We start from the raw sequence: 26,609 nt of genomic DNA, 5'->3' as shown, positions 1-26,609 counted from the left end.
TACTCTCGGCGTGAAAGAGGAGTAGAACCCGTACACGGGAGAGTTAATTATTATAGTAAATATATTATACTCGTTATTAAAGCTTTATTACCGGAATATTTTATTATTTATAAGGAATAGAGTAGTAATGTTTATATTAAAGAAATTACGTTAATAATCGAGATAATAATGTACTTACCGAGCTTATAAAATTATTAAAAAGCTTAAAAAGAAAGGAAATAGTATAATTATCGCTTAATTATTAATAAATAAAGAAAATCCACTTATAAATTATATAAAAAGAGAGGTTAAAACTATAATATAACTAGGCATATATTTAAAAGTAATGACCCCCGGAGTAAAATTAATAATATTAAATATTATATAGACTAAGCGGGATAATATAAACCTGCCGGAATACGTCGAGGGTATTCTAAAAAGGTCGATATAGTTTTATTAAAAAAATATATACAAAAATTATATAATAATCTTTTATAAAAAGAAACTAACGTTTTAGCCCAGCTTTGGATAGGGATAGCTCGATTAAATATATACCTTTATCGAATCGAAGCGGTACCGATAAACTAATACGAATACAAATAAGCGAAAGAAATAATAGAGAATTTCCTTTTCCGATATAATAGATAAATAATATATCGAATAAAGATATTATAATATATAAATACTTATAGGAATAACTTATTTTTTTATTTAAGCGGCAAGTTATTATCGGACGATAGGTACTAGTTCTTTAATATAAACACCGTTCGACTAATTATATAATTTATTATAGCGATAGGCCGACTAGATATATATTAATTATTTTATTAATATAATATTAATTATCCTATGCTTTATATAGCGAGCGCCGTTTTAATTACCGAGGGTAGGATATTAGACACTTAAAGAAGGGCTTTTAAATTAGCTTATTAAGGAACGTTATTAATATATAAGGCCTTATTTAAGAAAGTAGTACTAACGGAAAAGGAACGATATAAGCCGAAATTAGAATATATAGGGGCTTTAAGTAATAAAAAAGCGATTTAAGAATATATTATAAATTAGCGATAATTACCCTTTCGGCTTCGCCACCCGGGCGTTAATAAATTATATATATATACGCTTTCCTTAAATATAAACTTATATAAATCAGGGATTAGTATAATATTTCCGTATTAGATAGCCGATACTTACCCTTTATATGGCCAAACGAGGGTGATTTACAGGTTTTAACTAAGATGGCGGTGCCATTATTCATCTTTGCCGCTATTATCTATTACTTTATCGGTAATCGCAAAGGTGGCAACTCGTAAAAGAAACTAAACAGAGTTCTAAAATAGTAAATTAAGAGTTAAGAATCGAAGCTTAATACTATTTATATACCGGTTCTAGAATAGCTACTTATAAACCGGATAGCGCGAGAATAAAAAAAAACCTTAGGGCATTTTCGTACTCTAGTCGATTTAATAATTACGCTCGCTAGTTTATTATCTGCGGTTACCCTAGCCTAGTTATTCTATACGACTCCGGACGACATCCTAGACAACTTAGACCTACTTCACTCCGTTCTTAATATTCCTGATTTATTTAAATAACCGATCCGATTATTATATTTATCCTTCCGCGACTTCTTTCTCGATCCGGAGAAACGAGAGAGTAACTAGTTTTAAATCGACGAGAAAGTAGTTCACCATTAGTTAGCTATAGAATATTTTAAAATAATAAATAGTTCGTTACGGATAGATATTTATTAAGTTTAAGTATTAGGGATAGCGATTTTAAAAATTAATCCTCGGCGAATCGAGGAGTATTTTCGACTAAAGATATAATATACCTATTATTATTAAGTTTATTATTATTATTATTAATAGTACGCCGTAGGTTAAAAGCCTTCGGTATATTTACTTAGTTCTTTATATAATAAACCGTGCCGAAGTTAGATTAAAAATACACGTTATTAATATTATAAAATCTACTTTATATATTTGATATTATTATACTAGTTCTTATTTACTAGCCTAATAACCTTTACTTTAGGGCCTAAAGAGATTATCTAGGTTTAAATAGTTTCTCGATTTTTATTATTAGCTTATATAGCGATAATCGATCGGTCCGTAAAAGCTACTTTACGATAACCTTCGCCGTATTTTTTCTTATAATAAGCGTCGCTAAATCGTAACGAGTTCGTAACGGATTAAGTATTAATTATTTTATTAATTATTTTTACTTTTTTTTAAAGTTTTTATAATATAAAATTAAGTATTTAACTATTTCCCGTTTTTTATCGCAATTATATAACGGCGTTAAGACGCCTAGAATATAATAAGTAAATAAGAACGACTTAAATCTTATCTTTTTAGTACGGGTCTATATTAAGACCGAAACTTCGTACTTAAACATATTATTATAACGACGGCACGCTCTTTAGTTTAGCGGCGATTTTATAGCTAGTTCGTAGCGGCCTCGCGTAGGAGTAACGGCGTAAAACTATCTTTATTCTTATTTCTTTTTTAACGCTTATTCGACCGTTTAATTATTTAATTATTATTTAATTAATATTAATTAAGCGTTATTTAATTATAAAATCGTAAAGGCTTTATTAATAGCCTTTTAAAGTCTTTTTTATCTTTTTCTCTTTACGCTACGTTCTTTATTAATAATCTCTACCGCTTTTATATAGGCGCCGCGTAAGAGTTATAGCTTCCCGGTAACCTCTGTATATATTTCGAAACTAGTTATCCTTATATTTAAATAGAGGTCGAAGAAAGGAATTACCGCTTTAATCTCTAAGTAATATTAAGGGGTCGCTTTATATACCCTTATTACGATCTAGAGACAGGAGTTCTGGATTATTATAAAACTAAGGGCTGGCCTTTTTTTAATATCGGCCACTTTATGCCAAATTAACGCTCCGTACGCGAATACGTTACGTATTATTTTTATATAAAACTCTTTTACCTTTCGTACCGAATATCCTTAAGCTAACGCTACGAGCCTAATAAGAACTAATATTTAAATTATTATTTTCGCTTTAATTTTTAAGATATAATCCTTTTATTATAGCTTTTAATAAAGCTAAACGCCGAAGAATTTCGTAAAAGTTACCGGCGATATAACGACGTTTTTAAGGCGTACTTATAGCATATAAACTTTTCGCGCTTTAGTAAAATAGATAAGCTTACTTTTTTTAAATTTAAACTCTATCCTTTTTATACATACTTAGCGGTTATAAGTTTCTTAAATTCTTTTTAAGTTTTAATAATTCGTAACGTAATTCGGCTTTATAATAATAAAATTCGTATTATTTATAAATTTAAGGATAATAAGCTGCTCGTACGTTTTTAATTCCTCGTATAATATAATAATATAAAGAATAAAAAGGATCGGTAATAACGAGGAGCTTTATAAAATATTAATGCGGAGCTAGATTTTTTTTAATAATTTATTATCGAAATAAAAGTAGATTGATTTATTTATAATAAAGCTTTCGACTTATCGATAAACTTAATCCGGTAGTTTTTTTTTATAAAGTATAATAATTAGTTTTTTATAATTAATTATATTGAAAGCGTTTTTAATATAAAATTTAAAAAAAGCGACGTTTTTATATTATTACGTTATATAAATAACGTTAATAATTAATTAAATAGCTAGCTTAGTAGACCGTTATATTCGGTTTTTTATTTAGCTTTTAAATAAAAGCGAGCACTTTTTAATTATTTCGGTAATTTATTAGTTTATAACTATCTTTATTATTTTTTTAACCGTATTAAGTAATAAAATAAGTTTTTATTATTAAGTATTTATTTTTCGGTTATTATCTTATTTAGCTTTAAAATTATAATAACCTTTACCGTATAAAAATATTTAAAGAAATAAGTAAACCGGAAGCTCGCGGTTATTAAATTAGTTAATGTTTAAAAAAAAAGTTTTTTATATATTTTAAAAAAGTTAATAAATAAAAAATCTTTTTCTAAAATTTTTTAAAATTCCGTTTATTTAATAATATTTTTTTTTAGCCGTTATATTTACTTTAATAAAAATAAAACTAGGGGCGTAATTTATTATATTATTTAAGTTTATAAGGTTGGTTTTTAAATTAAAAAAGCACTTTTTTAAAAAAAGCGTAGCTTTTTTATTATAGTTTTACGCCTCGATAATAACTTTTTTATTACGTTTTAATTTTAAAATACCCGCTATTTATAATAACGTCGAGCTTTGTAATCGGGCTTATTATTTAAGCGATTAAAATATTTTAAAATTATAAAAAGTAGCGGCGATTACGTAGCGTTAATTTTTCGTTTTCGCTTTTTAAATAATTCTTTTTAAGTCCGTTTTCGATTCGGTATATTAATTCTATATATATTACGAAAGTATCGCGAAATAAGCTCGATATTATTATTTCGTTATAGTTTACGGTTTTTAAATTTTTAATAATTATTAAAGTATATTTTTATTAATATAAAAGGTTTTTTTTAATATTATTATATTAATAATTTTTTATAAATCGTTTATAAAATTATTAATAATTTAATTTAGTTTTTTTAAGTTTATTAATTTAATAATATTAATTAAACGTGCTCCGTTTTTTATTTATATTAACCTTTTATTTATTATTATTTAGTTTTATCCTTTTATTTACGCTTTATTACTTTATAACGAGTTAATTTTTAATTTAACGCGGATAACTTATACTTTATAATTAAAACTTTTTAAATTAAGGTCTCTTTTATATAAAATTATTATTCCTTATATTATTTAAATTAGGTTTAATATAGAATTTCTTTATTTATAATATCGTTTCGTAATTTCTTTATATAACGTAATTAATTTTAAATTTTATTAGTTCGTAAAAGTAAAAAGGTTATTTATTTTATACGATTTCTTATTATATATATTTTAAAGCGGATAATATATATTAAAATCTTTAACGAGTAAGTATCGCCCGGGGTACGAAATCGTATCGAGGTTATTTAAAAGGCTTTATTATTAAGAAGTTTCTTAGATCGGCGAGTATATAAATTATATAATAAAGCGGTTACTTTTTTCCGTCGATATTATAATAGCAGTTTAATCAGGGCCTGCTTTAATTTTTAACTTAGTAATATTAAGGCGTTTATATATATAAATAGCCGCTCGGCTTTCGCCGTAAATTATTTAATATTTAGTTATTTTTGAATAATATATAATTTATATATAAAAGTTTGTTTATATTTTTTATAATATTAATATATTATACTTTTTTAATTAATTAAAATAAATATTATTATTATTTTTAATATTATAACGTTTTAATATATTATTTATAAGTTTATAATTATAAAATTATAATAATATTTTATATTAATAAAAGAGCGACGGTATTATGCCGGCTTTATAAGCGTGTTTCTTTATTTTAACTACTCGTTACTGAATTAAATCGCGGGCGGCCTCTTTTTTATAAAATTATTATATACTTTTTTTTATCGTTAATAAAAAGCGTTACCGGTAATAATAAACGCTTTATTTTTATCGAAATGCCGCCGGTGTTACGGATTTCGAACTAGCGAGGCCGGTAAGTATAAGTTTTTTTTACGCGTTCTCTTTATTAGATCGTTATAAAGTAGCCGCGATTTTATACCGTATATTTTTTACCGTAATTAATATAATATTTCTTATTTCGTAATCTTTTTTAAAGGTATTTTTAATTTTTTTTAAAATATATTATTATAAAGTAATAATTATATCGTTATTATTTTTAATAATATTTAATTACGTAATTATAACCGTAATAGCGATAATATTATTAAATATAGAAGCTAATATTATATAATTCGTAATTAAAAATCTTAAAATTTTATATTAAGCCGTTATTATATAAATCCTTTATAATTTAAATAGAGTTTATATATAAAATAAAAAAAGCGTAACATATTTCGAGATTTTTTAATAAGTTATACTTATATTTCGAAATTGTTTTTAAGTTATATTTATTTATAAATAAACTATATAATAACGCGGTTTCGTTATAAATATCCTGTAGCTTTTTTATTAAAATCCTTTTCGTAATAACTACGAGTTTTTTATAAATAAGTTACGCGTTATTTTCGAAAACGTTTAAAACTTATTTATTATTTTTTATATATTTTTTCGTTTTATTGTTAAAAATAAAAATAATATCGTTATTAAATAGCTTCTTTATTGTAATAACTTCGTTATACCCGATTACCGTATTAATACTTTATACGATATTTATTAGCCTTTTTTTTTAAATATTATTAAATTAATTTACGCTTTTAATTATTATTTCGCGGTTTCGGCGAGCTAGAACGATAATTTTCGGTTATTAAGTAACGGGATCGCTATTACGCGGCGTAGATATAATTTAAGCTTAAAACTTAGTTTATATAGTTTTAAAATTTTATATAGCTTAAACGATAACTTTTCCGACTATTTTTCATAATTCCCCGCGGGTTACCGGCGCGTTAGTATTATCGTCGAGGTGCAGTCGTAATTCGGTCGCTTCGGTACGAAGTTCCCTAATTATTTAAAAAATCTCTTCACGTTTATTATTAAGGGTTACTAAATTAGCGATTAGTTTTTTTTGAATATTTTAATCATTTTTCGATACCTCTTTTCGAGTTATTTTCGTTATTAAGACGCGTTTAAAGCGTTTAAGGTCCTTCGTTATACGTCGCGACGTTATTTCGTGAATAGTACTAGCTTTACGCGAATCCGGCGCGACTGATATTAATAATTATCGGATTATCTATCGGGTCATCTATACCGTAGCGCTTTAGTTACGTCCTCTCGATAAAAATTCGGCTAAATTAATTCGACCTCGTTGATTTAAATAATAAAGTCTGTTTTTAATTATTTAATAGTTTAACCGAGTTATCGATAATTTTTTAATAATAAGCTATTATTATTAAATAATTTAACGCTTTTTTCGAAAATACGAATCGTTTTATTTTCGTTAATATATTTATAATTTAGCTCGCCCTTTTTTAAGTATATTTATTCTATCTATTTTTCGCCTCGAAATAGAGTATAGTTTATATTATATTTAAATATAATATTTTATAATAAATCTTACGCCAACTAGTAGTAGATAATAAGTAAAATAATTGCCGCCAGACGCTCGAGGGCCACAACCATTTAATCCGGTCGGTAGCGTTTTCGCCCGACGGCCGGCTAGTAACGTTAGCGTCGGACGATAAGACGGTCAAGTTATGGGACGCGGCGACGGGCGCCGAGAACCAGACGCTCGAGGGCTACAGCCGTTCCGTCAGCTCGGTGGCGTTCTCGCCCGATGGCAAGCTCGTGGCGTCGGCGTCGGACAACGACACGGTTAAGTTATAGGACGCCGCGACGGGCGCCGAGAACTAAACGCTCGAGGGCTACCGTAATAAGGTCAAATCGATGGCGTTCTCGCCCGACGGCAGGCTCGTAGCGTCGGCGTCGCACGATAAGACGGTTAAGTTCTAGGACGCCGCGACGGGCCGAGCGCTATAAACCCTTAACAAAGGCACCCTCTACTCCAAATTGTCGTTCAGTCCGGATTTTTTATCTATTCTTACCAATTTCGGAACCATCCCTATTAATAACTAGCTTAGCTAGTTATCACCTCCACAGCGCGAGGTTAAACGCCTTAGCTATAGTATCAGTAATAATCGAAGCTAGATAACTTGGCGTAGTGATTATTTATTATGGTTACCGCCTGATTTGCGGCCAAGCACATCTGTTGTATCTGGTTTTTTAGTAACTATCGGTTATTATTCGGGAAGGGTATTTTTCGTGCAATTTGCTAAGGGGTTTGCCATAGGTAGACGTGGTAAAGCACGTCACCCTTGTCAAGTGTCTGGGTTAAGTCAAAGCAGTATGATGGGTATAGCCAGGCCAGGCTGACTTGACTCTAAACTCAAGCAGATACCATAATATGATTAAAAGAACCAAGTAATGAATGTATTCGATGAAGCTTATTAAAAGTAGTAAAACCCACGTGTCGACCAAAACACAGCCCTATACAGGAGCAAAGCACCAAAAGCAGCAGTCAAACTCTTGTTCCTCATGAAAGCGTTGCCATCAAAAGGGACGAGTGACAATTCCGTGCACTCGGGAAGACGATCGAAGTGCTACATGTAAGCCTGTGAGCTCCTGCGGTCACGCATCGCCAACTCGACCTCGCTCCCATGCATCTGGTGGAAGTGCTGAGAGTCATCCGAACCTTTGTGGTCGGATATCTTGGAGGAAGCCCGCCATTTCGAGGACAAGAAGGAGGGGATTGACAAGGCGCGAGTAATGGCGGGTCGGAGCAGGGGGCCACAAGCCGCAATGATGCCTACTTCAATCTCCACCAGATTCCAGATAGACAGGCCTGTGATGATGACTGATTTGGATACATCAGCGTTTGTTGATCACGAGCGAGGGGCCGAGACACTCACTGATGCCGTCCTCACTGTACGTTCCCATGCTAGAACGAATGTAGATGACTCCCTTAGCTACCGATGCCCCCACAGACCTGCCCACTCTGGTCAGTACGGATGCCATAGGGGAGTTCAACTGGGAGGGAGCTTACAGTGCACCAATGAGGAATGCGGAGAGGGCCAGCAGCTTCTTCTGTAAGTTCATTTGCAATCCCATCACGATAGGGATGGGAATGATCAGAGTAACAAAGTCCGTGGCAATGTCTGTTCCCACCATGGCATAGCCACCATTCATGGCACTACCGCAATGTTCCAGATATCCAGTGGGACTGAAGACTGCGGTAAGGTGGGTTCCGCATTCCAGCAGGCCTGCCATGACGAAAGTGACGGCCCATGCTACGATCACGACCATCCAGGATATAAGGAAGCGTCGGAGAGCCAGGTTGTTGGACAGTTTGGCGAACAGCTGCCAGTAAAGGAAGCAGACGGACAATTTGATGAGGCCGAGAGCAGTGACGCCTAGCAAAAGGAGCGCCAGTTGGATCTGTGTATGGAGAGGGGCCACATGAGTGGAACACTCGAACAAGGAACGACTCAGTTATCAGATTGAGGGCACTCACATGCTTTGTACGGTTGATCTGGCCGGTCACGGCGGTTGGGTCCGCCAGTGTCGCACCGACTCTATGGCCAAGCGATTTGATCGCTACGCCATATATTTCCATGGCAACTAAGCCGGTGCCGAAGGTCCAGCCAAAAAGGATAAGCCAGTCACTGGTAAGAATCGACTGCCTGTCCCAGAGTCTCAGACCAAATCGCAAGGAGACGCATATTACCGTCAGTAGCCACAGTATGATGCTGGCTGCAATCAAGCCGGCTGGATTATCATACATCTTGACTAACACGAGATAAACAGGATAGGGAACCTTGATGTGCTTTGCTGCGGTCACAGGATGATGGGACTCGTGGGTAGTATGTATTGTATTGCCGAGTCTTTCGATATTGAACTGTTTGATACGCGTGGTTGGGGGGGTTTCTTTTCCACGGGTAAGGCTCATGAGGGAACATGCCGAACAGAAAGGTCGAGGCTATCAAGCGATGACCAGAGAGGCTTGCAACAGTATGGTTACACCAATACACTGACCAACTTATGGTAACCCGACAGCCAATCGGCTCGGGCGGATAAGCACTCGACAATGGTCTCCTACATGCAGGTGCATTCATGCCGTCAGCTTACTCCAAATTTCTGCACCAGATGTCCAGCTCGGTCAATATCCACGTATGCGGCCCCCACCACGTCATCAATTAATACAACAACAGCAGCAACATCACCAACTTGCTCATTGCGGACATTTGGTTGGTTGCCTTGATGCCGATTCCTACCATTTGCAGATTGCCAAGAAGAGTTATGCAGTAATGCATGCAGGCATTCAAACTAACCACTGGCGTAACTATGAAAACGATAGCGACTCTAATAAATGTTCTGGCCTAGGTACGACCCCAAATGTGGAGTGATGGTGGTGGTTGGCTTTATGCATGCACTTTGCCATTGTCACGTAACTTGAAGCCCGGGCACAGTTGGATAAGCCACTTTTTGGTGTTTCCCCCCTCTTTTTTCCCTTTTTTCTTGGCTCGGATAAGGCAAAGCTTGCAATGACATCCAATACCCTCTAGTCGGTTGCATCCTCAAACATGCCCGCAGGCGGACCCACAACATCTTCTAGACTTGCAGCTCTTCCGGACATCCAGCCATGTAAAGCATCCCAGTCTACACAGGCATTGGGCTGCGGGACTCTCACACTCGGCTTGAATCTACTGTGCGGCGTCCACTCGAGGGTAACGACACTCACGTCAGCTTGGCACAAGATGGCCTGGCGGAGAGACTCCAGACAGTGATCCGCGTGCATGAACAAGTCGTCCCAAGACTCAAATCCATCGTTGTAGTAGTACAGTACTCCTGGTGCATGTACTGTTTAATTCGTTTCTGGCGTTTGATTGTCAGTCGTTTGGTCACCCACGGGCATGACTGTCAGTTGTCCATGAGCGATAACATACCACGCAGTGCAGTAAATGAGAGATGCCCAGTCCGCCCACAAATCCACCATCTTTATGCTCCACGGAAGTCGCATTGTTAGCCAGCAGAAGCTCCTCGCTAGAAAGACGAATGGCCGTAGCTGAGAGCAGGTCATTCCATGCTTGATCCATCTCCGGCCGAGGCTTGCCCATGAACTTGGGAGTGTCGGGATCTCCTTTGAGCCACTTGTTGACGTACAACACTGGTGCTGGCGCTGGAGATCATCGATGTCAGAAGAAGGCAAAGCCTGGGAAGCTTGGTAAACGTACTATACGGCTCAATGACACCTGGTTTGAGCGGCGGGCATTCCCATGTGGAAACATGGTATGCAAAGCCCATCGTGAGTGTGGTCAAAACGGTGAGAGATGATAGGAGAAGGAAGCAGAACCTCCTTCGCCATCTGGATTCGAGGGGGACGAGTGAAGCAGCCGTTTCCTCGTCATCGCTCCCGTCTTCAAGTCCGACGGGACGATACTGATGTTTCTCGACGGCACGAGGAGACATGTCTAATGTTGGAGACGTGGAAACTGGAAGACGAAGCGATACAAAACAGGACGCTTGTGAAGGCTTCTCGGATGCTGAGCTCTAGAAGCTTCTGGGAATTATGTAGTAGAAAGTTGACGTGGAAACAAGTGCGGGATCAGAAATGGCGGCCTGACTTCGTGTGTGCGTGCTTTGTAGATCTCATGCCATGGACCGACATGCATGGTAGGTGTGTATTATGCGTACTGTAACCCCTCCCGTGGCTCATAGCTTGATCATGATCCGACAAGCCAAAGTTCTGTGTGACATGCCGTTTCTGGCATCCCTCTGCGCCTGGGGCTGCAACAAGGTTCATTGCCTCAAAAAGGAAAATGGGTGGGAAGGCACTCGGCTTTTGCTCCGGATATATAACGTTGATGCTGACCCATCATCTTCCCTAGATTTTATCAGGTGTCAAAGTTCTCACAGCTCACACAACTTGCGCCCACAGATATCCCAGATCCGTTAATTGCCCATCGTGTAAAACCACTATGAAGTTCCTAACACTCCTCTTCTTCGCCATCAGGGCCCTCAGTGCACCGATGCCCACCGTCAACACAGGTATTCACGGCTCTTGTTTTGTTCCTGCGTTGCCCCATCATGCGGAATAGTACTGAAAGAGGCCGATGAAGTAGGCAAACGAGATGGGTCGACCGAGTTCGATACAGACATTTGTCTGTTCAAGAGAAAAGAGGCAAAGCGAGGCGGCGTTGGTGTTGTTGGGATGGGAATCAACAACTGCGATTTCTAAGGCTCACCGTAGCGATCCTCTCTTGTTTTGGTTGGGTCTAGGTGACTGTGTGGGCCAATAGGGGTCGAGGTGATACAAGATAAGCACTTTCGTGTGGTTGATTGGGTCGGAGAAATCTTACAGGACTGGGTTACGCCGTGTCACCCTGGCTAGGGGAGATGATTTGTCATTCTCTACCTTTGACCAGTTGGCAATGAACAAGAATGCCAGCTTGAATCAAGCACTCTGCCGTCCTTGTTGGTTCCTTGTCAGTTCCGTGCTCGCTGCGCCAATCTAATAATAAAATGTTGCATACAGACATGCGGATACACGTAACAGTACATGGAGCGGGGTAGAATCGCTGCCTTGTGAGGCGCACCCCTCCCTTCCAAGGCCTCTGAAAAGTCTCTGACTGTTTGTCATTTCTCGTCGCAAGGAAGCGGAAGCATCGGGTCCCCCACCCAAAGGAGAAAACTCCAAAGTTTTCTCCTATCAATCATCATACACCAAGTAGCCCGTTTTCGATTTGATCATAACTCCTTTGCGAAATGGGGAGCACTCTTCGCTTTGCAGCAGCACTCTTGGCACTGGCCTCCCGTACCACCGCAACGCTCAACGACCCCGTCGTCGTCGCTGTGGATAGCCTAGGAGTGCAATATCGTGGCTTAGTCCGCGAGTCGGTCGAGGAATTCAACAGCGTCAAATTCGGCGTGGATACATCAGGCTCCCGGCGATTCGCTCCCCTAGAACCCCTATGTACCCCCTAAAGGTAGCGAGATTGACGCAACTGCCCCTGCCCCGGCATGTCCTCAGATCCGCGATGCCATCCCGCCCTTCTTCGGCGCCACCCCGGACCAGAGCGAGGATTGCCTTTACCTCCGCATAACCCGTCCTCAGGAACAAAGTCGGATGACAAGCTACCCGTCGTCGTCCATCTTGTAGGTGGAGGCGTTGTTAAAGGGCACTCCCAAGAAGCCTCAGTCGATCCGACGCACCTCATGACGCAGTCGGCGCGAATTGGTCAGCCCGTAATCCACGTGGTGCTTAACTACCGGGTCACGATCTTCGGCTTCGCGCGCCTGCCGGTCCTCAAAGACCAGCAGTCGTTAAACGTGGGTATGCGCGACCAACGCGCCGGCTTCCAATGGGTTAAAGACCATATCGCCGCGTTCGGCGGCGACCAGAACAGGATTACCTCGTTCGGCCTCAGCTCGGGCGGCACCTTCACCTCTTTGCATTTGCTATCGTACGGCGGCGCGCGTGGCGTGCCCTTCGACCGCGCTTGGTGCATGTCTGGCCCTCCAGGGACCGCACTGGACATGACGTCGGACGCGGTGGAGCTACACACCCGCGCTGTCGCGAACAAGTTGGGCTGTGACGCGTCCGGCGATGATTTTGAGGTCCTGCAATGTCTTCGCGACGTGCCCATGGACAAGCTGACCGAAACGGCCATGGCATACGCGATGAAGAACCACCCGCCAGCCGGGCTCTTCACCTTCATCCCCTCCGTCGACGACGACTTCCTGCCTGACCGGCAGTCTGTCCTCTACAGAGCTGGCCGATTCGTTAAGATGCCCATGGTCCACGGCTGGACGCAGGACGACGGCGGTACGAACGCGGGGCCGGCCACCGACTTTCAAACCGAGGCCGACATTATCACGGCGATCCGCCGCTTCCCCCATGCACTAACGGACGACGATTACGCCGGGCTCTTCGCGCTATACCCGGCGTCGGACTTTGACAACGAGGTGCGCAACTACGAGGCGCGCAGGGCCGCGAGTGATCCTGCGGTCTCGGTGCACTATTTCCGCGCGGCGCGTATCCTCCGCGACGTGCTCTTCACGTGCTCCTCGCTCGACTTCGCATCCGAGGCCAGCAAGCGGTCCACGGATATGTCGCCGTTGTCTCTCCGTCGCGGGCGTCCGCTTGTATAACTTGAACCAGAGCACGTTGACGCCAATGTTTCGCGCCGCGGGTATGCCGTGGCTCGGCGCCGTGCACGGCAGCGACTTGGAGTACCTTTACAATAACTTGCTCCCGCGGGAGACGCTGGCGGACGCGGACCTCGCGTTGGCAGACCGTTTTCTCGCCGCTTTCCTGAACTTTGCCTATGCGGCCGATCCGAACGGTGCGGATGCTGCCCTTTCTTGGCCCGAGGCGTTCCCGACAGGGGCTGATGCGGCATCTTCTCTGTCAACACCCGCAATCAACGTGCAGCTTGTTGGCGGTCCGTGGGGTACGGAAAGCTGCCACTTGGCGGCAGATGCCGGTGCTGGGGAGGATTCCTCGCTGACGACCAGATGGAAATGCAGCATCCTATGGTAGACAGCACGAAGTACGGGGAAATGGGTGGCGAACAGCTTCGACAGGGTCAACGGGAACTCCAGAGGGACAGATTACTAGAGCGTTGTGGGTTCATTAACACACTGGGCGAGCGGCTTGGCCATTAGGTGAGCAGGGAGTATAATATATTGTGGTATAAGAGAAGAATGAGGATCTCTGTAAGCCTCCTTCTTGCATCTGTGTTCCGCTCTTCTAGGTGGTTACCCTTCATAGCGTCCGCCCCCCAGCGTCGTTCTATATGCATTACGACGCCTTCTCAAGTTCGTCGATGCCAACGTGCAGCCGGGTTGATTCAGTATCCATTGAGCTGCCACCGCTCCTACGTTGGTAAGACTCTTAAGCAGGTCGTTAAGAGATGTTGCCCGTATAGGCGGTCCCTCTCTAGGTTTTATTAGGACTGGGAGGGTCTATACATTAAATAGCAGTTACGATAGGTGTTATTTTAAGAGTGCCTTTATTTAATCGGAGGTTATATTTACCTTACTAGGTTCCGGTATTTAATATATCGATTTATCGAAAACTATATCTCGAGAGACAACTACTTTTTTTAGCTCTAGGACCTAGATCCGGTAGATATTAAATGTAATATAGCTAATAAGATAGTTAATATAGGTTTTAATATTTATTTTATAATAATTATTTTTAATTCGTTTAATTTATTTATATCTAGCTTTTAAAGGGTAAGTTTTATAACCGTAGGTATAAATACCGGTTTAATTAAGTCGATAATTAATATTTTAAAATAAATATCCTAGGGTTTAATATCAGCGATAATAGAGATAGAACTACTTTTCTAGTCGTTTTTTTAATAAAATCCAGCGATTATAATAAACGAGGGTTATATTATATAAGTATGTTATTATTTACTCGGCTTTAAATTAAAGGTTAGAAAAAAGCTACGTTTAAAAGTTTATATAATTTACTTTAATCTATATAATCCCGCCGTACTTTTCTACTCTACCGTTAAACTCTTTAATACTAAAGGGTATTATTTCGATATCGATACCCTCTTCTTTAACCTATTATAAAATTTCGCTTTCTACTTAGTCCTCGAGGTTTAAGATACTGCGGTCTCTATCTATCCGGATCTTAAGGATTAATAACCTTAAGTGCCGTTTAATGCGTTATTTAAATTACTATTGTAGCAGGGCTAGTGTGACAAAGTCAAGGTCTAGTTGAACCGTGCACTCCTAAGAAACTACTAAACCATCGGCTAAGGATAGAAAAGGAGGAATTTATTAAGGAATATATATATAATTTTCTTAAAGAATTAATAAATATATATATATATTTATTATATTTCGGATATTTATTTATAATAATTAAATAGATATAATAGCGAAGATATAAAATAAGCCAGCTGACGGTGCTACGGTCACCTTATACAACGGCGACCCCAAAAACCAACAACAATACTACACAATAATAATACGAATAATTTAATTAAAAATTAATACAAAATCCTAAAAATATTATTTCAGTCCTGAAACGCTTCTATAACACTCTTAATCTCAGATTCAGAGTCAGATTTAATTATAACGGCTTCCGGCGCCGACGATGGAGGAGTAACAGCCTGGGGTTCCGGTGCAACGCTATTCATTTCCTTCTTAACTACCATGGCATCTCGTATACGCGCAAACTTCTGGTTAGGGTTAGGCATTACTCTTTTCCTCTTTTTACCTCTTTCTTTCTCTAAATTATTTTTTAAAACTGACTTCTCGTGCTCCAGTTAGCCGATTTAGCCGTTCAAAGTATTTAGACTCTTTTAGAGCTTCCGGAACAAAACCCGGCGCGTCGCGCTATCGAAAATAGTATTATTACTACTAAGCGTATCCGTTAACTCTTTAATCTGGCGGCTAATCGTAAGTGTTAGCAACGTTATAAAGGAGAATTGTTTATTAAAAACGTCGGGGGGAGGCTTAGATGGTCCTGCTTCTGCTTAGTTTTCTATCCTCCGGTTCCGGCTATTGAGGGGCTTATTAATATCGCGAGGGAATATACTAGTTACGGCCTAGCCGCCAGTTATTATATACGGCCGAAAAGTAAACCTTCTAACTAGCTCGTAGTATCGGAGGAAGTCCCTTTTACTTATATTTATATTATTAAGCCTTATATAGTATAGGGTTACTTTCCGGTGGTAAGTATCTTTTAGCATATTAAAGGGATTAAGATCTAGGGGTTATAATAGGTGCGACGAGTGTGCCGGAAGGAAGAGAAGCTATATCTTATACTTTAAGCACGTTATAATAAAGTCCTCGCTTACGTGGCTAGCGTAATTATCCAGAATAATAAGCCGCTACTAATCCTCGTTTTCAAGCTTTATATGAGGGATAAAAACCTTATTTAGCTATACCAGGGCCAGCTCTTTATTAGTCTAGCCTTTAGGGGATACCGCAAAGACCTAATCCTCTATAATATCCGTTAGCGAGTCCTCCTCCTCTAGAAACTATTACTACTAGACCTATTAACCTTTAAATATAATAAAAAGAGGCAAGGCTCGGCCTAAAGCGTTATTATATTCGACCGCAGAAGCCTATTCTCGGTTAAAGGAGTTTACAACTAGTATTTTATTTATTCTAATAGGTTTAATAACTATTATATTCGTTCCATAGCCGAGCTAGTTACCGATCTCGTCGACGTTAAACCGAAACTCTAGAGGGATCGATTTTAGAATAGGATTATTAAGCCGCTCGAAAAACTCGATAATTTTTTCTACGGAAGTTACGTTAAGCCTTAAGAAATCCATCCTCTTAAAAAGAGCAGCACCGATAGATAGATAGCGAGCAATAAATCTTTTAACCCAGTGCTTACCGAGGATTATATTAATCCCGTTAGCTTAAAAAATCCGTTAGGCGAATATCCGGAAAATAACGTACGCCGGTGAGCAGCCTAGATCATACTATACAAGGTACTAAGTCACGATCTAAGACTCTTCCGCTGTTTTTAAGGCCTGGAAGGACTTATTCCATTGTTTTATAGTCTTGCGGCCGTGAATCCGAGCCTTCAGAGTTGTTCCAGGGACATTATGCTTTTCGGCGGCTTGTTTTATTAACGAGCTATTTATAACATCCTGAATCGCGCGTTGCAGTGCTAACTCGTTAAGTTTACGGCCTATCGGAAAGAGGAAAAGAAAAGGAAGACGATGGTATTATTTAATTAATTATAAATCAAAAGCTGACTGGTTTATATACTGATTTATATGTGGTGCTATTAAGGGCTATCTAAATTTAGGGGTCGCCGTTGCATGAGGTGACCGTAGCACCGTCAGCTGGCTTATTATTATTATTATTAATAGTACGCCGTAGGCCGAAGGCCTTCGGTATATCTACCTAGTTCCTCGTATAATAAACCGTGCCGAAGCTGGATTAAAAATATACGCTATTATATATTATAATTTACTTCGCGTGCTCGACGTTATTTTATTAGTTTTCACTTATTAGCCTAGTAGCTTTTACCTTAGGGCCTGAAGAGATTTAACTAGATTCGGGCGGTCCCCTTATTTTTATTGTAAGCTTATATAGAGGTAGCCGGCTAGTCCGTAAGAGTTACTTTATAATTACTTTAATAAAATCCTTTTTTATAATAAGTATAGCGAGATCGCGGCGAGTTTATAATAAGTAAAAGGCGAGCTATTTTATTAACTATTCTCGGTTTTTTTTAAAGCTTTCGCAGTATAGAATTAGGTATTTAATTATTTCCCGGCCTTCGCTATAGTTATATAGCGGCGTAGGGATATTTAAAACTTAATAAGTAAATAAGAACGACCTAAATCTTATTCGTTTAGTACGTACTTATATTAAGATTAACGCTTCGTGTTTAAATATATCGTCGTAGTGGCGGTACGCTTTTTAGTTTAGTAGCGATTTTATAGCTAGTTCGCGGCGGCCTCGTAAAGAAGTAATAGTATAGAATTATTTTTATTCCTATTTCTTTTTAAACGCTTATTCGACCGTTTAATTATTAAATTAATATTTAATTAACGCTAATTAAGTATCGCTTAGTTATATAGCCGTATAGGCTTTATTAACCCCTGGAGACCTCCGCCGTTTCCTTTTTACGGTGCGTTCTTTATTAATAATCTCAGCCGCCTTAATATAGGCGCCACGGAAGAGCTGTGCTTTGCCGGTAACCTCCGTGCGAGCTTCGAAGCTAGCTGCCTTCGCGTTTAAGTAGAGATCGAAAAGGGGTACCGCCGCTTCCGTCTCTAGGTAGTATTGGGGGGTCGCTTTATATGCCCTTGTAACGGTCCGGAAGTAGGAGTTCTATATTGTCGTGAGGCTAAGAGCTAGCCCTTTTCCTTTATCCTTAACTTGGTGCTAAGCCGAAGTACCGTACGCGAGTACGTTACGGATTACTTTCGTATAGAGTTCTTTTACTTTTCGTACCGAGCATCCCTACGTTAACGTTACTAGTTTAATAAAAGCTAGGGTCTGTGCAGCTATTTTTGTTTTAATTTTCGAAATATAGTCCTTTTATTATAGCTTCCGATAAAGCTATACGCCGAGGAATTTCGTAGAAATTACCGGTAAAATAATAGCGTTTCTGAGTCGTACTTATAGCGTATAAGCTTTTCGCGCCTTAATAAAATAGATAAGCTCGCTTTTTTTAAGTTCGAACTCTATCTTTTTCGTACGTGCCTAGCGGCTATAGGTTTTTTAAGCTCTTTTTAAATACGGTAGTTCGTAACGTGGTCCGGTCCGACGGTAATAAGATTTGTATCGTTTATGAACCCGATAATAATAAGCTGCTCGTAAGTTACGAATTCTTTATATAACGTAATAATATAAAGGATAAAAAGGATCGGTAATAGCGGAGAGCTTTGCGGTATATTAGCGTAGAGTTAAATTCTATTTAATAACTCGCCGTTAAAATAAAGGCGAGCCGATTTTTCCGTAATAAAGCTTTTAATTTATCGGTAAACCTAATTTAATAATCCTTTTATTTATAATATAACGATTAGTTTATAATAATTAACCGTATTAAAGGCGCCTTTAATATCGAATTAAAGGAGAAAAGCGACGCCTTTTTATTACTACGTTATACGGATAACGTTAGTAATTAATCGGATAACGAGCTCAATAGAACGCTATAACCGGTTCTTTATCTAGCCTTTAAATAAAAGCGAGCTCTTTTTAACTACTTTAATAAATCGCCGACTTATTACTATTTTTATAACTTTACCGATTATATTAAGTAGCGAAATAGGCCTTTATTCGTTAGGGGTTTATTTTATAGCCGTTATTTTATTCGGTTTCGAGATAACGATAACCTTCGCAATACGGAGCCGTTTTAGGAAATAGGCGAGTCGGAAGCTCGCCGTAGCTAAATTAGTTAATACTTAGTAAAAGGGGTCTCCGCAGGCCTTAAAAAAGCCTAAAAATAGTAAGTCCTTTTTTAAAGCTTTTTAAAGTCCTGTTTACTTAATAATATCCTTTATTTCCTCGGCTATAACCTCTATCTCGATAATAATAAGATTAAAGGTTATTAGTTAGTAATCTAATATATCCTCTAGGTCTCGTAAGTTAGCCTCCGGGTTTAAAAAGAACTTTTTTAAGAGGAGCGCGGCCTTTTCGGCGTAGGTTCGAGCCTCGATCGCGGCTCTCTCTTTACGCCTTAGCTCCGGGATTCCTATAGTTTATAGTGGCGTCCAGCTCCGTAATCGGGCTTATTATTTAAGCGACCAGAGTAATTTAAAATCGTGGGAGGTAGTAGCGACTATATAACGCTAGTTTTTTATTTTAATTATTTTAACGATTCTTTTTAAGTCCGCCTTTACTTTAATATATTAATTTTAAATATATTACGAGGGTATTTTAAAATAAACTCGGTAACGTTATTTTATAATTATTTACGCCTCTTAGACCTTTAGTGACTATTAAGGCGCGCCTCTATTAATAAAAGGGGTTTTTCTCGGCGCTACTACGTCGGCGATTTCTTATAAGGCTTTTATAAGGTTATCGATAGCTTGATCAAGCTCTTCCGGGCTTATTAGCTCGGTAAAATCGGTTAGACGTAACCCGGTTTTTGTTTATGTTAAGCTTTTATCTAGTATTATCTAATTTTATCCCTCCGTTTTTACTTTATTTACTCGTAACGAGTTAATTTCTAATTCGATATAAACGATTTACGTTTTATAATTAAAGCCTTTTAAATTAAGGTTTCTCTCGTATAAGATTATTATTCTTTTTATTATTTAGGTTAAGTTTAAAATAGACTCCTTTTAACCGTAGCAGCGTTTTATAACTTCTTTGTATAGCGTAACTAGTTTAAGATTTTAACGGTTTATAAATACGAAGAGGCTATTTATTCTTTACGACTTTCTCTTATATACGTCCTATAGCGGGTAATATATATTAAAGTTTTTAATAAATAGGTGTCGCCTTGGGTTCGAGGCCGCGTCGAGGTCGCTAAAGGGGCTTCGCTAGCGGGAGGTTTCCTGGATTAGCGAGTATATTGACCATATGGTGAAGTTGCTTAGTCCTTTCGCCGGTATCGTAACTACGGCCTAGTCGGGGCCTGCTTTTGTTTTTATTTTAGCGAGGTCGAATTGTTTATATATATAAATAGTTATACGGCCCTTGCTGTAAATTACTCGATATCTAGCCGCCTCCGGGTAATATAACGTATTTATACGAAGGTTAATTTATACCTCTTAAAGCGTTAATATATTATACTTTTTTTTATTAATTAAAACGAGTATTATATTATTTTAAATATTATAACGTTTTAATATATTACTTATAAGCTTATAATTATAAAATTATAATAATATTCTACGCTAATAGTAAAGCGGTAACGCTTCGCCGGCTTAATAAACGAACCTCTTTATTTTAACTGCTCGTCGTCGAATCGAATCGTGGGCGGCCTCGTTTTTAAGAAACTACGGTATACCCTTCCCTTTCGCTAATGGGAAACGTCGCCGGCGGCGATAGGCGTCCTATTCCGGCCGAGCTATCGCCGGTACTGCGGACCTCGAACTGACGAGATCGGTAGGCATAGGCTTTTTTTACGCGTTCTTTTTACTAGATCGCTACGGGGTAGCTATAATTCTATGCCGTGTATTCCCTACCGTAGTTAATATAGCGCTTCTTACTTCGTAATCCCTTTTACGGGTACTCTTAATCCCTTTTAAGGTGAGCTGCCGTAAAATAATAGCCGCACCGTTACTATTTTTTATAGTATTTTATTACGTAGCCGTAGCCGTAATAACGGAAGTATTATTAAATACGGAGGCTAGTATTATACGGTTCGTAATCGAAAATCTTCGCGTTTTATATAAGGCCGTTATTATATAGATTTTTTATAGCTTAGGCGGAGTTTATATATAAAATAAAAGAAGCGTAGCGTGTTTTAAGGTTCCTTAATAAGCTACGCTTATATTTCGAGATCTTTTTCGGATTATATTTATTTATTAATAGGCTATATAATAACGTAACTTCGTTATAAGTATCCCGTAGCTTTTTCGCCGGGATTTTTTTAATAATAATTACGAGCTTTTTATAAGCGAGCTGCGCGTTATTTCCGAAAACGTTTAAAACTTAGTTATTATTTTTTATATGTTTTTTCGCTTCGTTTTTAAAAGTAAGGACGATATCGCCGTTAAATAGCTTCTTTATTACGATAACCTCGCTTTGCCCGATTACCGTATTTACGCTCTATATTATATTTATTAACCTCCTTTTTTATATATTACTCGATTAATTTACGCTTTTAATTATTACTTCGTAAGTTCGGCGGGCTAAAATAATAACTTTCGGCTATTAAGAGGCGGGGTCGTTACTATGCGGCGAGGTTATAATTTAAACCTATAATTTCGTTTATATAATATTAAAGCTTTATATAACTTAAGCGATAGCTTTTCCGATTATCTTCCGTAGCTCTCCACGGGTTACCGGCGCGTTATCGTTATTATTAAGGTGTGGTCGCGGCTCGGTCGCGTCGGTGCGGAGGTGTTTAATTACTTAAAAAATCTCTTCGCGTCCCTTGCCGGGAGCTATTAAGTTAGTAATTAGTTTCTTTAAATAGTTTAATATTTCCTCGATATCTCTTTTTAAGTTATTAACGTTACTAGGTCGCGTTTAAGGCGCTTAGTTATACGCTGCCGTATTATTACGCGGGTAGTATTAACTTTGCGCGAGGCCGGCGCGACCGGCGTTAATAACTATCGGATCGTTTATATCGTAGCGCCTTAGCCGCGTCCCTCTTACGAAAGTTCGGCTAGGTTAATTCGACCCCGTAAATTTAAATAATGAGGTTTGTTTTCGATTATTTAATAGCTCGATCGAGTTATCGATATTTTCTTCGTTTTATTTTAAATAATGCGAAACGGTTTTTAAGATATAAAATAATATAAAAAAAAGTAATAAATTATCGTAGAAAAATATAGTAATAATATAAAAATATAATTAAAAGTTTATATTTTATATTCTTAAGTTATCATAGCTCCCCTATAATAAATAGGTATTATATTAATTAAAAAACGAATCCTTCCAGGTATTATCGTATTAGTCCACTCCTTTTATATACCGGGCTATATATTTTCATAGCTTTCCCGCACAGGCGTCGCTTTTACCCCTTCCTGATTCTAACTTGATCACTGCGAGATACTATTATAACGAGAAGGGCGGATAATAGAGAAATTAAAAGTATAGTATTTAAGAATCTTAAAGAAGTATAAGAAAGACTTTAAAAGATTAACCGACTAATTATAAAAGATATAAAAAGGCCTTAAAGAGTAATATTTAAAAGGTTAAAGGTATTTAAAATAACGTAATACGATAAGCGAACGAATATAAACTATAAGCGTTTAAATTAATTAGAATTAATTTAAAATATTTAGATATAATATATCACTAATTAACGAGGTCCTTAACCTAACGAGCTTTACTACCTGAGCATATTTCAGTTAATAGCATGTTAAACTCTCTCGTATTAATTATTAGTCGCTGGGAAACCTAGCGAGAGTTAAATAAAGCGTTAAAAGAATTAATTTATTTAATTAAAGTATCTATTATAATATTACGTATTATAGTGGAAAATCTTATTTAATTATAAGAGAAAAGGATAATAAAATAGAGAAGTCCTAAAAGAAGTATTTCGAAAAAGTTTCGAAAGTATAAGAGATTAAAAGGAGGGATACGAAGTTTAAGTTATTTATTAATATTACGGGAGGATTACGAGTAACCTTAATCTTCTCGGTATAAAGAATTATCTACACTATCCCTAATTTTTACGGCTTTAAAAACGGCGGATCCGTCTTATTTATTATATACCTTACCTTTATTTCCTTCGTTAATAATATATTTATTATATAATTTATCCTTTAAGCTAGACGATAATTCAATTGCTATTAAATTCTCTTTACCGGTATAAGATATTAATTACGGTGAAGTAATCGTTATTAATTATTTAATAATTATAAATAATTCTATTAAAGTCAACGAGATAAAGGTTATTTTACATACGATTATTTAAAGAGTTTATTATCCTCTTCCCGGTCCGGAGTAATTCCCTACTTTACGTTTCGGTAGTAATAAAATTTCCCGCTTTCTTTAAAAGTAAGAAAACTATATTCGTTAATATATTATATTTAATAAAAATAGAAAGTAAGAACTCCCGTTATATTATTTTTCCTTTAATATTAAGGAAGTAATAAAGAACGTTATTAAGAATTATATTATATAAGAAGAGATATTTAAAGCGGTTAAAGAATATTATAAAGTTTAAGACTTTAAGTTTTAAAACTTAGTTTAATATCGTTTCTTCGAATTAGAATATAACCCTATTATCTATTCTTCGACTATAGTTTATTATTATATTTATACTTATAATAAGTTAATTAAAGAATTTAACTTAACCCCGAAATATAAGGGTACGGATAAAGACGAGATAGTAATTAAGATATTACGCCGAATCGATCTTAATATTAAATAATACGTATTAAGTAGTAATTAATCTACCTTTAAAGAATTCAATTATATTAAGATTATTAAATCGTTCTTTAAATAAATTAAGCTCTTTATAAAGATCGATCTTTCCTAAACCAAGCGAGAAGTTAAAATATCGGTGAGGGAAGCCGAGGTTCTATAACGATAATATTAAAATAATATCTTTATCCTTTCCGATATTTAAAAGAAACTATAGAAAATGGAATTACGTAATATTATAACGGTTATTAAGTCCGATTTAAAATAATTATTTAATCATTAAAAAAGTTAATTAATAATAATAATAATACGTTAATAAAGGAATATTAAATAATCTTATAATAACTTCTTAAGTTATTAAATTTTAATAATATCGTTAAAAATAATAAAAATAACGAATTAACGTAATCGATAAATATTAATATATTTAATAATTAAAGGTATCCGGGATCGGTTAACCGAGGGAATAATTATAAAAATCGAAATAAAATATATATATTATAAAACCTTATAATTAAAAATAAATTTAAATATAATATAATTTATTATTTCTACGGTAATATGGGATATCGAGTTAATACTTACCCGAATTAAACGTATTATAAAACCTATAATATATTTTATTTCGATTATAAAGATACCTTATTTCGAATAGGTTATTTTAACCGGAACCCTATCGGCGACTTTATTTTTAATAAAATCTATTTAATCTATTAAAAAGATTAAAGACCGTTTATTATCCCTCTTTTAAAGTACGTTATTAAGTTAAGAAATATCGAACATATATAGTCCTCGAAGCGAGTAGATTTCGAGCTCCGGAAGGTCAAAATTTAAAATCAACTAATTATCTTAAAGAACCCGGAATTTAATATTATAAAATAAACACCCGTCGCTAACGTTATTAATAGGAATAATTAAAAAAATATTACTATCCCTGCTTTAATAATTACTATAGAATTTAATCCTTATAAAGATATTAATTAATATTAATTATATTTAAATAAAAAAGATATTTAATTAAAATAGATTTAAAGCTCTTAACGTTTCGATCTCTAACGATATAATATTAAATATTAATAATTCGATTATTAAGAAAAGAAAAATAGGAATCGCGGGAGAAATTCATGATAATCCTAAAGAATTTACGATTTATATAATTAATTCTATCGAACTTTAATAAAAGTCTCCGTTTAAAGAATAAATAATAACCTTTTAAAAGGAATGTATTATAATAAACGCCTTTAAAAAGTTTAAGATCTTATAATAGGAATTAATATTTTATAATCGGGATTTTACCGATATATTTATATCTATTATAAAAGAAATAATCGATAAATATAATAGAATATAAGAAATAATTAATAGCTTAATTATTAATAAAAATATTTATAATTTTAAAGTTATTAATAATAATTATATTAATATATTCCTAATTATATAAATAGAGGTTAATATTATTAACCTAGAGATTTTAATAACTATTATATCGGAGCTAGGTATTCTTAGAGATTCTATAAGTACCTTATTAATTTCTTTCCCTTTAGGAACAATTACTATTTCTATTAACTATATTAAAAACGGGGAATATATTAATAAATTCATCGATATTAAAGCCGGTATTTATATTATAATAGAAAGTTATTATAATAGGAATAACTTTATTATATTTTAGTATACGATTAATATAATTAGGTTTTCTATTACCGGAGGAGTAATTAAAATTATAGGTTATACGGTTAATAAAATTTAAATCGGAAATTAATCCGTTAAGATATTTTTCTTTATAATACCGGACGGTATAATTTCATAGAAATTTATTTTAAAATGGAATTTTATAAGGTGTATTAATATAAGGGTTAATTACTTTTAAAATAATACGATAACCTATATTATAATTATAAACGAGGTAAGATTTAATATCCCTATTATTCCGTTAAGATATATTAAAAAGGTTACCCTTAAGGTATAAATAATTAATTTAAAGCCGGGAAAAGACCGTTAATTAAAATAGGTAGGTAGTTTAATAAAGAATTAAAGCTTGTTTTATAATACGACGAAAATAATTAAAAGTTTATATTAATAGAATTAATATTGAATTATATAATTATTATTAATTTAAAGCCGGATTGCGGATTTAAAAATAACGAGTACGTTATTTACCGTCTTTTAGATTAAGATTTAACCAAGACTTTAAAGGAACTCTAGTTTATTATAATAAAAGAATCGCGAGTATAGGAGATTAATTAAAAGGATGTAATATACCTAAAAGAATTACACGTCTTATTTAACTTACGAATCGAAGTTAATATTATATATAAAAGAAAAGGGATAAAAATTAAACCTATAGGTAATATCTTTATTAATGACGATATTTTATAAGGTAACTTTAATTAAAAAGAAGACGCCTTTAATAAAGTGGATAATTTATATAAGGACACTACGAGATTATAAAGAGACGGTCTATTTAAGAATATTCGTTTATATTTCTACGTTAAACCTAAAGGGTTTCGAATAACCTTTGAACGTTAAAATAAACTTTAAGTAATTTAGAATAAAGAGGACTTTATTAATTAAAAAAAGGAGGTTTTTATAAAGATATATATAAGGCGAGAAGTGACTTTATATTAGGGTTT

The 26,609-nt window shown here is 35.8% G+C and overlaps 3 protein-coding genes across 3 annotated transcripts; 1 reads left to right on the top strand and 2 right to left on the bottom strand.

Annotated features, from left to right (window-relative positions):
* Positions 1 to 8,093: 8,093 nt before the first annotated feature.
* PG994_014476 (uncharacterized protein) lies at positions 8,094 to 9,274 on the bottom strand (the record flags this gene model as incomplete). Its single annotated transcript, XM_066865885.1, has 4 exons — positions 8,094 to 8,347; positions 8,403 to 8,479; positions 8,537 to 8,928; positions 9,005 to 9,274. The coding sequence occupies 4 exons, from the start codon at positions 9,272 to 9,274 to the stop codon at positions 8,094 to 8,096; spliced, it is 993 nt and encodes a 330-aa protein (XP_066709014.1).
* Positions 9,275 to 10,051: 777 nt separating this feature from the next.
* Positions 10,052 to 10,959, bottom strand: PG994_014475 (uncharacterized protein; the record flags this gene model as incomplete). The annotated part of the gene is made up of 3 exons (XM_066865884.1): positions 10,052 to 10,350; positions 10,400 to 10,669; positions 10,725 to 10,959. The coding sequence occupies 3 exons, from the start codon at positions 10,957 to 10,959 to the stop codon at positions 10,052 to 10,054; spliced, it is 804 nt and encodes a 267-aa protein (XP_066709013.1).
* Positions 10,960 to 12,255: 1,296 nt separating this feature from the next.
* Positions 12,256 to 14,032, top strand: PG994_014474 (lipase; the record flags this gene model as incomplete). The annotated part of the gene is made up of 4 exons (XM_066865883.1): positions 12,256 to 12,417; positions 12,521 to 12,611; positions 12,680 to 13,601; positions 13,654 to 14,032. The coding sequence occupies 4 exons, from the start codon at positions 12,256 to 12,258 to the stop codon at positions 14,030 to 14,032; spliced, it is 1,554 nt and encodes a 517-aa protein (XP_066709012.1).
* Between the last annotated feature and the right edge of the window lie 12,577 nt (positions 14,033 to 26,609).

Source organism: Apiospora phragmitis (assembly GCF_038363925.1).
Source record: "Apiospora phragmitis strain CBS 135458 chromosome Unknown utg000013l:1.0-2965645.0:1.0-2969333.0, whole genome shotgun sequence".
NCBI classification, from domain to species: Eukaryota; Fungi; Ascomycota; class Sordariomycetes; order Amphisphaeriales; family Apiosporaceae; genus Apiospora; species Apiospora phragmitis.
This window is presented reverse-complemented; position numbering and strand designations above follow the sequence as displayed.